Below are 14,922 nucleotides of genomic sequence, written 5' to 3'. Positions count from 1 at the left end.
TTTCTATTCATCTATACTTTGCCACGTGGCTCGTGGCTTACCAGTACCTTAACATCTTGTCATGGCCGCGGCTGGCAGTCTATCCCTCATCCTTCCTGTTCCCAGCCTTCTCCTCCTCCTTGTCCCGCCTACCTTATCCTTCCTGCCTGGCTACTGGCCAATCAGTACTTTATTTATTTTAGCCAACCAGAGCAACACATTTGACCTACAGAACATCCCACAGCACACATGCATGTGTGCACAAGTGCTATAGCACTCGTGGAGGTCAGAGGAATACTTGAGGGGCTCAGTTCTATCCTTCCACACACATGTGGGTTCCAATGATTGAGCTCAGGTCCTCAGGCTTGGTTGGGCACGAGCCTTCACCTGCCGGGCCATCTTGCTGGCCAGAGGCAGAGTCTCTTGTTTCTGCTACCCTGAGACTCTAGGATAGCTGGAGTGGAGTCTTCTGTTTGCTCCATTATGACACTTGGCCTTGGAACAGTGTAAACTGTCAACGTGTAATTCCCCTTTTACCGTGAGAAGCAATGAACTATGTTTTTGTTGTATCCATAGGTTGTATTGGTGACAAATATTTGGATATACAGCATTGGATGAAAGTTGAATCCAGTGTCCCTTAAACATAATATCTGGTGCACTAAAGAACTCAGGTTTCCTAGTTTTAGCTTACCCTTTGCTCCCAATTAATGTGTGTGTGTGTGTGTGTGTGTGTTTGGAAGAGGGAGAGTGTAGTGGAGTTTTCCTGCCTGGCCCACAGTCAGGACAAATCTCTCTCATCCACCAGGCCCATAGAAGCTCAGACCCAACCAAGTAAATACACAGAAACTTATATTGTTTACAAACTGTATGGTCATGGCAGGCTTCTTATTATCTATTTCTTTTATCTTAAATTAACCCATTTCTATTAATTTATAAGTTGCCACATGGCTTGTGGCTTACCAATACCTTACATCTTTCTTGTCATGGCGGAAGCTGGCAGCATCTCTCCACCCCAGCCTTCCACCTCCCAGAATTCTCTTCTCTCTTGTCCTGCCTATATTTCCTGCCTGGCCACTGGCCAATCAGAATTTTATTTACACAGAGCGATATCCACAGCAGGAGAGTAATTGTGGCACAAACAGGAGTCACACGTGTCAGGTGTGAGCACTACCATTTAACAGCATCCTTAGCCCCTCACTGGGGGATTCTAAACAGAGGCTCTACCACTGAGCCACACCCCAGCCCCTCACTGGGGGATTCTAGTCAGGGGCTCTACCACTGAGCCACACCCCAGCCCCTCACTGGGGAGTCTAGGCAGGGGCTCTACCACTGAGCCACACCCAGCCCCTCACTGGGGGAGTCTAGGCAGGGGCTCTACCACTGAGCCACACCCCAGCCCCTCACTGGGGGATTCTAGGCAGGGGTTCCACCACTGAGCCACACCCCAGCCCCTCACTGGGGGATTCTAGGCAGGGGCTCCACCACTGAGCCACACCCCAGCCCCTCACTGGGGGGTTCTAGGCAGGGGCTCCACCACTGAGCCACACCCCAGCCCCTCACTGGGGAGTTCTAGGCAGGGGCTCCACCACTGAGCCACACCCCAGCCCCTCACTGGGGGATTCTAGGCAGGGACTCTACCACTGAGCCACAACCTGCAGCCGCTCACTGGGGATTATCTCTCTCTTTGAAATGGGCTAAATATAAGAGTAAGAGCTAGACAATGGTAGGCCTGAGCTAATGGCCAAGCAGTTTAAATGATATAAGTGTCCGTATGATTATTTTATACGTGGGTTATGGGACCACGGGGGCTTGGTGGCACCTGGAGAGAAGCTCTCCAACTACATGTGTGTGCGTGCGTGCGTGCCCACACACACACACACACACACACACACACACACACACACTTAAGAAACTACACACTACAAGAAGACACCTTTGAAGTTTCACAAAAACTCCACTTCAGTGACCCCCCTGTTGCAGCAACTACGTTAACAAGCCTCTTGCCCGAAGGACAGTTCAGCTCAGGGCCACTCTCTCATTCCCACTCTCTCCCTAAAACCTAACAAAAATGTGTCCACTCACCAGAGATGGCTGCGTGAAACCCAACTCTCAGAACTGCTCTAAGTTGCAGCTCAGGTTATTGAGTTACGTCTGGAAGGGTGCATTGTAGAGACAGGGTATAGACTGTATTAAACCCACTATTACACACCCATTCAATTCTTTTTAATACCAGATTCATTTTGTTTATTTGTTTGTTTGTTTGTGTGCATGTGAGTGCAGGTACCCTTGAAGGCCGGAAGAGGGTGTCAGGTCCCCTGGAGCTGGAGTTACGGACTGTAAACTTGACATTAGCCGGGAAGAAGGATTCTCAACTGAGAAGATGCCACCCTGAGACTCATCTGTAGGCAAGTTTATGGGCATTTCTTTATTAATGATTGGTGTAGGAGGGTCCCACTCACAGTCAGTGGTGCTGCCACCCCTGGGCAACTGGCCCTGGACTGTATTAAAAAAAAAAAGTCTAGCAGCCAGGCCTGATGGCCTTTGATCCCAGCACTCAGGAAGCAGAGGCAGGCAGATCTCTATGAGTTCTGGGCCAGCCTGGTCTACAACATGTTCTCTGCTTCTCTTGGAAATGTGTTCAGTGAATTTGATCATTTAAGACCTTTGACTCCGGCCATTCCACTTCTCAAATTTCCCTCAGTAGACAGGAGCCGGCAACTCTTACCTGTTTCCACGGAGAAGTCGGAGGAAGGCCAGCATCAACCAGCCAACATGTAATGATGATAAACTTGAGGTTTATGAATGTGTATATGTAGAATATGGCTTGCTGGAGTCACACAAAGTCAGCGAGGCAACGTCATCATCCCTGACTGAATGTGTCATCCAATTATATATATATATATAAAATCCAAATTCAACTTGCAGTGAGCTGGCCCACCACATGCATTGAGGCAGGATCAGCGGCAACTCTATCCGAACCAAATGCTTCCCAGTGCAGACTTCCAAAAGGCTTCGTCAGTGGTGTCATCTGAAAAGGGGGGTGCTGTGACTGAGATTTGGGGATAGGGTGGCATCTGTTACTCCCCCAAATACATTCGAAGGTGGGGTGAGGACCCCCGGAGTCTACTTATGACTTGGTGGAGACAGTTAACACCTGGAGCCCACTGTAATGATAGGTTACTTTGTGCTGCTGAGGGCTTTAGGAGTTAATAAGAAAAGGAAAACTAATTCAAAAGTCCAGTCACATGTTGGCTAGATGGCTCCATGGTTAAGAGTACATCCTGCTCTTACAGAGGATCCGGGTTTTGATCCTACACCCACATTGGACAGGTCACAACCTCATGCAACCCTAGCTCCAGGGGATCTAGTGCCCTCTGGCCTCCATTCTAAAGTGACTGCAAACACACAGACACACACACACACACAGACACACACACACACACACACAGACACACACACAAGAGAGAGAGAGAGAGAGAGAGAGAGAGAGAATAAATCTTAACAAATTGATTGGACATTGTATGCAAAGCTCTTTCAGGGCTGGAGAGATGGCTCAACATTCTTAAGAGCACTGGCTGCTCATCAGCGAACCAGCAGGGTTAAGTTCCCAGCATCTACATGGTAGCTCACACCTGCCAAGAGCTCCAGTCCCAGAGGATCCAATGCCCTCTTCTGGAGTCCATGGGCACCTCATGCACACAGAGTGCTCAGACATACTGTTGAGGGCTGGATAGATCCAGGACTTTCTCAGAGGCCCCAGTAAAAGGACCAAAGGACCCAAGTTCTGTGTCCTTGCTCAGGAACGGAATCAGTAGTGTGGATCTGGAACTCACTCTGTAGATCAGGATGGCCTCGAACTCACAGAGATGATGGTGGGGTATTTCTTTTTTAAAGATAGGATCTCCTTCAAGTTCAGGCTGGGCTGGAATGCATTGTGTACCTCGAGAGTTCCAGACCTTGTGGAGATTCTGTACCTTGGGTTCCCAACCGTCCTGGCCCGTTTCCTTAAAGCCCACGTTGCCACATCCTGATGTCTGTTTGTGTCCTGCGTGAGTATGGAGTCTAGGGGAGCTCTTTTACTGTTTTGTAAGTTCTTGGCCTTTATCCCTCGGACACTTTCTTTCTCCTGTTCTCGGTTTCCCTGTTCTTGCTCTGCTTTCTACCATGAGTTTCCAACCATCCAATATTAGACACCATCTATCCTACTCTCGGATGCTTATTTTCTTCACATTGTTTGGGTTTCACTTAAAAAAAAAAAAAAAGACAGGATGTCATGTAGCCCAAGCTAGCCTCAAACTTGCTCTGTAGTTGATAAAAAGTCTGAACTCCTAATCCTTGTGGCTCCACCTTCCAAGTACTGGGATTACAGGCATGCACCCCCATGCCCGGCTTAGTTTGGGTTATTTCTATTGACTATAGTCAAGTTCCCTGCTACTTTTTCAGCTGTGCTGAGAAAATTTTTGTAGTTGTTTGGGCAGAGTCTCACTCTGAAGCCCAGGCTGGTCTCAAATTCATGATCTTCCTACTTAACCCCCTGAATCGTGTACGCACCATGTCGGACTCAGAAGCATTTTTAATAAGCTTTCTGTTCTAGAATCTCCCTGTTGCCTGGTGTGGAATATTATTTAAGATGTGTTACATTTGTTTATGCTGTGGAATATCTGTTTAATGATGCAAAGATGTGTTGCATTCTTTTATGTTTCATTTGTTTAACTCTGTGAAGCTGTGTTATTGTGCCTGTCTAAAACACCTGATTGGTCTAATAAAAAGCTGAACGGCCAATAGCAAGCCAGGAGAGAGGGTAGACGGGCTGCCAGGCAGAGAGAACGAAAGAAGAAGAAGGGGGAGGAGTGAGAAAAGGAGGAGGAGGACGCCAGGGGCCAGCCACCCAGCTACACAGCCAGCCACGGAGTAAGAAGGAAAGAAAGACATAGAGAATAGAGAAAGGTAAAAGCCCAGAGGCAAAAAATAGATGGGATGATTTAAATTAAGAAAAGCTGACTAAAAACAAGCCAAGCTAAGGCCAGGCATTTATAAGTAAGAATAAGTCTCCATGTTTTTATTTGGGAGCTGGGGGGGTGGTGGCCCAAAGAGTGTTAAAAGAAACAAACAAACCCAAAAACTGCAGTTGCTTCCATCAGGTTCCATGGAAACCTCCTATCTGTTCGTGGATGATAACATCTGCCTTTCCCTAGAGCCATGGGCATAACAATCAAGCCAAGGCTATCCTCACACATCGAGTCTGAGGCAAGCCTGGGCTACATGTGTCCCTGATAACCCCAGAACTGGGTCTTCTCTAACTGTCACTGTGATGCTTGTTCTGCTGTCTCCTAGCGAAGGACTGTCTTCCCTGCTCAAGGAGATGCTGCATGGCGTGGGGACAGCGACAGGGATGCAAGGAGTGGCGGCTTTGCCAGGAGCTGGGCACACCTGCTTTGCCACGGTATCACAGTGGAACGCTGAATGGATCTGGCCAGGAGATTGGCTGGAATTGGGTTACTCTCTTGCAGTCATTATCTCAAGGGTATCACTGGACCAGCTTATTTAGTGTTGCTTTGAGCTTATGGTCACAGTGGGAGTGCTGGGGAACTTTTTTCAGCCATCCCTGTGTGTGTATATACCACCAAGGATGCTCCGCTCACAGACCCCCTGTCCAGGATAACCTGCCATCGCTTGCACCAGGGCAGTCTAGCTGTCTGAAGGTCCAAGGGTGTCCCTTGCTGCCTCTTTAGTCTGTTTTGACTGAGGATTAGAGAGGTCTGTTCAGCCACACACTGCCGAGACAGAGTTCTTACTTTACCATTCTGCCATCTCGTGAGCAGCCTGGAGACAAGAGTTTCCATGAAGAAGCCAGATGGCAGTGGTGCACACCTTTAATTCCAACACTAGGGAGGCAGAGGCAGGTGATCTCCGAGTTCAAGGACAGCCTGGTCTACAGAGTGAGTTTGAGGACAGCCAGGGCTGTTACACGGAGAAACCTTGTCTTGAGAAACAAAAAAAAAAATAAAATAAAATATAGTAAACCGTATTCAGGAAGGGATCCATGTGAAAGAACCTAGAAAGCAACAGAAAAGCCAGGGCCTGAGCCAGATCCAAGGCCACCTTGTCGTGGAGTCATCTTTTTGTGCCCCGTGGAGATGTGTCACTGTGACTGGTTTAGTAAAAAGCTGAACAGCCAATAGCTAGGCAGGATTTCCGGGCACAGCACATGGATTAATAGAAACAGGCTAATGTAAGTTATAAGAGCTAGCCAGAAGTAAGCCCAAGCTATCAGCCAGCTCTCATGATTAATAATAAGTCTCCGGGTTGTGATTTGGGAGCTGGCTGGAGGGACAGGGAGAGACCGCCACGCCACCCCTCTTGCTGCTGCATTTGTACACACTGACAAGTGCTGTTATTAGTCCAAATAGCGCTCAATTTCCTGTTACTGGAATTCAGGGGATCCTGGTTGATAAAGCCACCATGAGCTGGCCTAATCTTCCCTTGGGAGTGGTGGCTGACAAAGGAATGCACGAGGGAATGGAGAGATGACTCAGCAGTTAAGAGCACCTTCTAGAGGACCAGAGTTCGGTTCCTAGCACAACTGCCTGTAACTCCAGTTCCAGGGGATCCATGGGCACTGCATTCATGTGCATAAACACGTAACACACATGTGCACACAAGCACATGCTACACAGCCAGCCCTAACAGTGAACCATAACGAGGAAGACCAGTTATTTAAGGAATTCTGCACCTGTCTGCTTAGGACAGGGTGAGGGGTGCTAACCAAACTACTGTTTTATCAGACGAGCCTATTGCTTGAGGTCCCACTTTTCAAACACTATGCATGTATTTGCACTGCCAGTGAGACCCCTGCTAATGCACTTTAAAATAAAATGTGTACCTTTGCGTATTTTACTCACAGAGCAAATATCATTGAGTGACTACTTTGAGTTAGGAAAGACCATGGTTTCATTTACTTATTTCTCTGGATATGAGTGTTCTGCCTGCACACATGTCTGGGCATCATGGTGTGGGTCACAGAGCCACCATGTGGTCTTCCTCAAAGGCAGCCAGGACTTGTCACCACTGAGCCACCTCTCCAGTCACGGTCTTGCAGCCTTGGCAGTGGACAGAGTCTCTGCCATCAAGCTCACGTTCTGGCGGACATGGACATCATACTTCTGTTAATCCCCACTGACATGTATGTCAGGGAGTCCTTGGTCCTCGGCAACAGCTTGCTGAGGTTTTGGCAAACTCCAGGTAGATCTCCACACCACGTGGTTTCCCAACCACCGCTGGCACTCATGTTGGGCACAAGCACTGCACCTTCGTTAACAAAACAGAACGGCATTGGACAGGCCTTGGTTTCTGCATAGGTTCTCAGAAGGGTGACTGCTTCTACACTCTTCCCTCCTACAGAACGTCTTGCTCCTATGGACTCTCTGGTGGATCAGAAGGCCTGAGCTCCAACGGAAACCCTTACCACAGGCATCACACGTGTAGGGTTTCTCTCCCGTGTGGACTCGCTGGTGAGCTTGCAGATTTGACCTCTGGCTGAAGCCTTTCCCACACGCCTCACACTTGTATGGCTTCTCCCCAGTGTGGACTCTGTGATGGGCCTGGAGACTGGAACACCCGCTGAAGCCCTTACCGCACTGTTCACATTTGTACGGTCTTCCTTCTGTGTGGACCCTCTGGTGTGCGTGGAGGCGGGAGCGCTCACTAAATCCCTTCGTGCACACCTCACATGTGTATGCTTTCCCTGCCATGTGCACCCTGCGGTGTGCTTCGAGGCGGGAACTCTGGCTGAAGCGCTTCTCACACACCTCACACTGATATGGCTTCACTCTCGTGTGGACTCTCCGGTGACCTTGGAGATATGCTCTCTGACTGAAGGATTTCCCACACACCTCACACACATATGGTCTCTCTCCAGAGTGACCGCTCTGGTGGCTTTGAAGGTATGATTTCTGACTGAAGCCCTTCCCACACTGGTCACACTGGTAAGGCTTCTCTCCCGTGTGGACTCTCTCATGGGCCAGGAGAGTTGAGGCCTTGCTGAAGCCTTTGCCACACTCTCCACATTTATAGGGTTTTTCTCCTGAGTGGACCCGCTGATGAATTTGAAGGTTAAAGCTCCAGCTGAAGCGCTTCCCACACTCCTCACACTGGTATGGCTTCTCTCCGGTGTGAACTCTCTGGTGGCCTTGAAGGTGTGAACTCCGACTGAAGCCCTTCCCACACTCCTCACACTTGTACGGCTTCTCTCCAGTGTGAACTCTCTGGTGGCCTTGCAGGTAGGCACTCCGGCTGAATTTTTTCCCACACTCCTCACACTTGTACGGCTTCTCTCCAGTGTGAACTCTCTGGTGGCCTTGCAGGTAGGCACTCCGGCTGAATTTTTTCCCACACTCCTCACACTTGTATGGCTTCTCTCCAGTATGGATTCTCTGGTGAATGTTAAGAACCGATCTGTGACTGAAGGCTTTCCCACAGGTGTTGCATTTGTGAGGCTTCTGTTTCTGATGGTCTCTGGGGCTGGGACTCCAGCTCCGGCCATTTCCACCCTCTTCATAAAAAGGCTTCTCTCCGATGTGAAGCTGCTGATGGCCTTGAGTACACAAACTTTGACTGTAGCTGGGGCTACATGTATGCTTATGTGCTTGTTCCCTGGCGTCCACTGTTGGAAAGTCCTGGAAAGGTGGGGGCAGGCTGAAGTGCTTACCACACTCAGAGTTATGGAGAGTCTCTTCCACATGAACTCTGTGCTGAGTGTTGAAATTTGAGCAATGTGTGAAATCCTTTCTAGACTCCACACCTGGATATGGCTTCCCTTCCGCATGGGTTTTCTGGTTAAGTTGAAGGTGTAAACTCTGATTAGAAACATTCCCATTCTCCTCATATCTGTTGGGTTCTTCCCTAATATGGGCCCTAAAATTATTATTACAGTGTAAAGAGCAATCAAAAGCTTTCTCGGGGATGCTGCCCTTCTGGGAGGTGTGGCGTGGGTGGGCACATCCAGGAGTGTTAGGAGGGGAGCCGTGACGGACGCTCTCACCACACCGGCACAGCCTTGGCTCTGTGCAGGCTCCTGGAGGGGACCGCATGGGAGCCCTCTCAGCAGCACCTGTATCCCCTGCCTCCACACTTCGATGGATGGGAAGAGCTGACCTGCCGGGACGGCCCTTTCCACGTGGACTGCATGTACAGGGCTTCCCTCTTGAACCGAGCTGCTGATGTGTGTGAGAGCTGTGGTCTCTGCTGTCGCCAGGGCCCCCGGCTCTCCTACACTCAGTACATGGGCAGGGCTCGGGCCTCAGTTTAATCAAGTCCTGCGTAAGTGACAACACCCTCATGGTCTCTTCTCTGTAGCCATGGAAACTACAGCTTGTCCCCTTTCTGTGTACCCCCTCATTGTCACTGTGGTATGAGAACCAACCAACGCTGTCACATCTACAGAAATGATTTCTCATGGATGTTTGCTGACCTTTCCATTGGCAATTACATGACCCACTGAGACATGAGTCCCTCCGAGACTGCTGGGAAGGAAACTCTTGATTTTTCATAGAAGAAGAGTCACCATCTACAGGAGGCAACACGCAGCTCCCATCTCCAGAAATCTGAACCGGCATCCCTGCGCACACCGAGCAGGGAGGCTCTCCTTGGTGCTGAGACAAGATGTTCCTCCCCGGACATCTTCTCACAAAGTCCTGAGCCCTGGGTAACACGCAGGTCTGACAGGAGGAGAGCCCATTAGGACAAAGGGAGTTTAATTCCACATCTTCAGCACTCTTCACAGCATGTCCACCCTTGCTTCCTATGAGGATGAGAAGAATCCGCACAGATGAACACCTTATTATTGAGAGACGCTGCTATTTAACACTCGGCTCACAGCAGGAGACTGACATGTCACACTGCTTCTGCGGGTGCTTACAAAACACCTGATACATACACACAGGAGCCACAAAACCGAGGCTCTCTGGGTACCTTAAGATCTGGGTTTTCCACTGGGCAGTGGTAGTGTATACCTTTAATCCCAGTACTTGGGAGGCAGAAACAAGTGGATCTGTGAGTTCAAGGCCAACCTGGTCTACAGAGTGAGATCCAGGACAGCCAAGGCTAGCTACACAGAGAAACCCTGTCTCAAAGAACAAAAGAAAAAAAACGAAAAGATTTAGGTTTTCCTAACAAAATCTGGATATCAACTATGGCCCCATCCAAAGGTCTAGGGAACTCTACATCACAGCCTGTTGAGTGACCCAGTGGAGAAAACATAAGGGATATTCCCAGAGTGGAAAATGCCTTTTGTCTTCTGTGGGCGCGCGCGTGCATGAGTGTGTGCATGCGTGCGTGTGTGTGTGTCTGTGTGTGTGTGTGTCTGTGTGTGTGTGTGTGCGTGTAGGGAGTCTCTCCCTCCCCCCCCCCCCCCTCTCTCTCTGTGTCTGAGGGAGTCAGTTTACTGCCTCCTTCCACCACATGGGTTCTAGGGATGGAACTCAGGTCTCCATCTTGGTGGCAAGCACCCTTACAGAGCCGTCTCTGCAGCCCTGCTCCAAGCACTTCAGAAACCTACTCTATTTATGAAGTGGGGCCCAGTGCAGAGCTAAGAGGAGAACTGACATAGCCTGCCCGTGCTCTGGAAAGTGCTCCCACCCACCTGCCCAGCACCATCCTCCCACCTGCCCAGCACCATCCTCCCACCTGCCCAGCACCATCCTCCCACCTGCCCAGCACCATCCTCCCACCTGCCCAGCACCATCTTCCCCACCTGCCCAGCACCATCATCCCCACCTGCCCAGCACCATCATCCCACCTGCCCAGCACCATCATCCCACCTGCCCAGCACCATCATCCCCACCTGCCCAGCACCATCATCCCACCTGCCCAGCAGCAGCATCCCCACCTGCCCAGCATCATCCCCACCTGCCCAGCACCATCCTCCCCACCTGCCCAGCACCATCATCCCCACCTGCCCAGCACCATCCTCCCCACCTGCCCAGCACCATCATCCCCACCTGCCCAGCACCATCATCCCACCTGCCCAGCACCATCATCCCCACCTGCCCAGCATCATCCCCACCTGCCCAGCACCATCATCCCCACCTGCCCAGCACCATCATCCCCACCTGCCCAGCACCATCATCCCCACCTGCCCAGCATCATCCCACCTGCCCAGCATCATCCCCACCTGTCCAGCACCATCATCCCACCTGCCCAGCACCATCATCCCACCTGCCCAGCATCATCCCCACCTGCCCAGCATCATCCCCACCTGCCCAGCACCATCATCCCCACCTTCCCAGCACCATCCTCCCACCTGCCCAGCACCATCCTCCCACCTGCCCAGCACCATCCTCCCCACCTGCCCAGCACCATCCTCCCACCTGCCCAGCACCATCATCCCACCTGCCCAGCACCATCATCCCCACCTGCCCAGCACCATCATCCCACCTGCCCAGCACCATCATCCCACCTGCCCAGCAGCAGCATCCCCACCTGCCCAGCATCATCCCCACCTGTCCAGCACCATCATCCCACCTGCCCAGCACCATCATCCACCTGCCCAGCATCATCCCACCTGCCCAGCATCATCCCCACCTGCCCAGCACCATCATCCCACCTGCCCAGCACCATCATCCCACCTGCCCAGCACCATCATCCCCACCTGCCCAGCACCATCATCCCACCTGCCCAGCACCATCCTCCCCACCTGCCCAGCACCATCATCCCACCTGCCCAGCAGCAGCATCCCCACCTGCCCAGCATCATCCCCACCTGTCCAGCACCATCATCCCACCTGCCCAGCACCATCATCCCACCTGCCCAGCATCATCCCACCTGCCCAGCATCATCCTCACCTGCCCAGCACCATCATCCCCACCTGCCCAGCATCATCCCCACCTGCCCAGCATCATCCCCACCTGCCCAACACCATCATCCCCACCTGCCCAGCACCATCCTCCCCACCTGCCCAGCACCATCCTCCCCACCTGCCCAGCACCATCATCCCCACCTGCCCAGCACCATCATCCCCACCTGCCCAGCACCATCATCCCCACCTGCCCAGCACCATCATCCCCACCTGCCCAGCACCATCCTATCCACTGGCCCAGCACCATCATCCCCACCTGCCCAGCAGCAGCATCCCACCTGCCCAGCAGCATCCCCACCTGGGTACCCACCTCCTTGGGTCTCCACCATGCTAAGCTTCTCTTCCTTCTCCAGCTGGGCTATCAGATCTGGTTTGAAGGGCTGATGTGCTATGTGAAAAAGACAGAAAAGCAAAAGTTTGATGATGTCTACTTTGTCAAAATTAGATAAAAAGAGTGGGTATGGAAGTAGATGTCTGTCATACCTGCATCTGGGAGGTAGAGACAGGCAGATCAGAGGTTCAAGGTCACCCTAAGCTATATAGTAAGATTGAGAACAATCTAACCTGGGCTATATGAAATGCTGACTCAAAGAAAAGAAACAGAAGGAAGGAAGGGAGGGAGGGAGGGAGGGAGGGAGGGAGGGAGGGAGGGAGGGAAAAGAACTCCAGGGCTGGAGAGATGGCTCAGTGGTAAAAGCACCGGCTGCTCTTCCAGTGGGCTGAGGCTTGGTGGCTCTCAAGCACCTCTAACTCCAGTTCTAGGAAATCTGAGCCGTCTCTAGCCTCTGTGGGCACCTGCCCTCAACATGGTGTACACACGCACACATGGATGCATGCACACACACGGTAAATATATTTTTAAAAATAACTCCCAAAGAATCAGATTAATAGTTACTGCCATGCCCCCTGTAAAGGCAAGCAAGCTGGAACCGCATAGCAGACGGGTCGTATGTGAACCAATGCCGAAGGGCCCGACCTGCCCATTCTCCTACTTTGCTTCCTGTTGCTGTGATAAACACCATGACCAAAAGCTTCTGGGGGAGGAGAGGGTTTATTTCAGTTTACAGCTTGTAGTGCATCACAACAGAAAGCCAGGGCAGGACTCAAGGCAGCAGAGGCCATAGAGGGGTGCTGCTTGCTCCCTAGGGAACTCAGAGTGACCTGGCAGGGCTGGCACCATGCACCGTAGGCTGGCCATAACCATAGCAATAATGAATCAAGAAAATGCCACACAGACTTGCCCACAGGCCACCCTGAAGGAAGCATTTTCTCAAGTGAGGTTTCCTCTTCCTGGATGACTCTAGCTTATGTTAAGTTGGCAAAATCAAGCAGGACTCCCATATACAGCTCAACAGACAGACGGTGGAGCCATGTAAGACCTCCTGTGCTCCGAGACAGCCCAGCCCAGAGACTAACTCCAGGCGTCCCTGAGCTCCCAGCAGCTGGAAACCCAGACCCCATCCTCACCCACTGACAGAAGGTTCCAGAAGTTCTCCAGCATCACGTCTCGGTACAGTTTCCTCTGGGCAGCGTCCAGCAGCCCCAGCTCCTCCTCGCTGAAGACCACAGCCACGTCCCTGAACGTCACCATCTCCTATGACAGCAAACACAGGCTATGACGTGGAGAAGCTGTGTAGGACTGGAGCCTCTTAGGTGGAGGCTCCTCCTCTACTGCCTTCTACTCTGCTGGACCCCCCCACCACGAGGGCAGAAAGGAAATCCTCGTGTGTGTGTGTGTGTGTGTGTGTGTGTGTGTGTGTGTGTGTGTGTGTCCGTACCTGTGCACACTCTCATGGAGGTCAGAAGCTCACATTAGTGTTTTTCTCTCTGTCTCTGAATCTTAAGAAAAGTTATGACTTTGTTATTTTATGCATGACTGTGTGGTGCTAGGGATGGAAGTCGGGTTTTTGCCAAATGCCAGGTGAGTGATGTGTCCTGGGCTACATGGCCAGCCTCAAAGCTGTTTTTCTGAGTCAAAGTTCTCCACAGGGAACTGGATGCAGCAACATCAAGCTGTGGGATGCCTCAGGAATTTGCAGTTTGTGGGTGGGGAAGAACTTAATGCAAATGGTGAGATCATCGCTGGGAAACATCAGTGTGTTCACTGACAGCATCAGAAGATTTTAAATTCACAATATCTGCCCAATCCCATGCTATATCCCAGCAATGGTAGCTTTAAATGGCCATGGGCGGGGAGTGGGGTAAGCAAGATAATGATGTGTGTAAGTTTTGAATTTCTATTCTCTTTTGCACCGTTCATTTACAGAATAAAAATGTGTCAGCCCAGGTGGTGGTGGCACATGCCTTTAATCCCAGCACTCAGGAGGCAGAGGCAGGTGGATCTCTGTGAGTTCGAGGCCAGCCTGGTCTACAGAGCGAGATGAAGGCAGCTCAGTGGGTAAAGGCACTTGCCCTAAGCCTGAGTGCCTATGTTCAATCCCAGAACCCACATGGTGGAAGCCAGGGACACCCTCAAAGTCTGACAGGCACACACATGGCATGAGTGCTCACCCCCGCACCCCATGAATAAACAAATGTATTTTAAAATAACTAAACACAGGAAGATTTTTTATGAGCCTGACACACACATGGTGCAGTACCTGCTGCCACTCCTTACCTTGGTCCAAGAGAGGAACACTGCACCCACTCTGAGACACCAGGGTGGTTTGATCAGGTTATGGCCCCCACAGACTCGTGTGTTTGAATGCTTGGCCTATAGCAAGTGGCACTAATAGGGGTGTGGCCCTGTTGAAGTAGATTTGTCCATGTTGGAGGAAGTGTGTCACTGTGGAGATGGGCTCTGAGGTGTCATATGCTCAAGCTACATCCAGTGTGGCACACCGTCTCCTGTTGCCTGTGGATCAAGATGTAGAACCCTCAGCTCCTTCTCCAGCACCATGTCTGCCTGTGTGCTGCATGATGATGATAATGGACCAAACCTCTGAACTGTAAGCCACCTCCAATTAAATGTTTTTTCTTTTTAAGAGTTGCCAGGGTCATGGTGTCTCTTCACAGCAATAGAAACCCTAAGACATTGAGTAAATGGCACAGATGAAATCAACTCACCTGCAGTTTGGTCATTTTCTCTT

The 14,922-nt window shown here is 51.1% G+C and overlaps 1 protein-coding gene across 1 annotated transcript; it reads right to left on the bottom strand.

Moving 5' to 3' along the window:
* Positions 1-6,633: 6,633 nt before the first annotated feature.
* Znf112 (zinc finger protein 112) lies at positions 6,634-14,922 on the bottom strand. Its single transcript, XM_036183611.1, has 4 exons — positions 14,900-14,922; positions 13,301-13,427; positions 12,144-12,221; positions 6,634-9,778 (listed from the first exon to the last, which is right to left on the bottom strand). Exons 1-4 carry the CDS (start codon positions 14,912-14,914, stop codon positions 7,293-7,295), a joined length of 2,706 nt encoding a protein of 901 aa, XP_036039504.1. The 5' UTR covers positions 14,915-14,922; the 3' UTR covers positions 6,634-7,292.

The sequence above is a fragment of the Onychomys torridus genome, chromosome 1, assembly GCF_903995425.1.
Source record: "Onychomys torridus chromosome 1, mOncTor1.1, whole genome shotgun sequence".
NCBI classification, from domain to species: Eukaryota; Metazoa; Chordata; class Mammalia; order Rodentia; family Cricetidae; genus Onychomys; species Onychomys torridus.
This window is presented reverse-complemented; position numbering and strand designations above follow the sequence as displayed.

Bases quoted from the DNA above. Each gene is read 5' to 3' on its own strand.
- Znf112 (XM_036183611.1), bottom strand. The intron at 12,222-13,300 runs GTGAGGATGGGG...TTTTTCACATAG, and splicing joins CTGGAACCTTCTGTCAGTGG to CACATCAGCCCTTCAAACCA. The intron at 9,779-12,143 runs GTGGGTACCCAG...TCATCCTCATAG, and splicing joins CATGGTGGAGACCCAAGGAG to GAAGCAAGGGTGGACATGCT.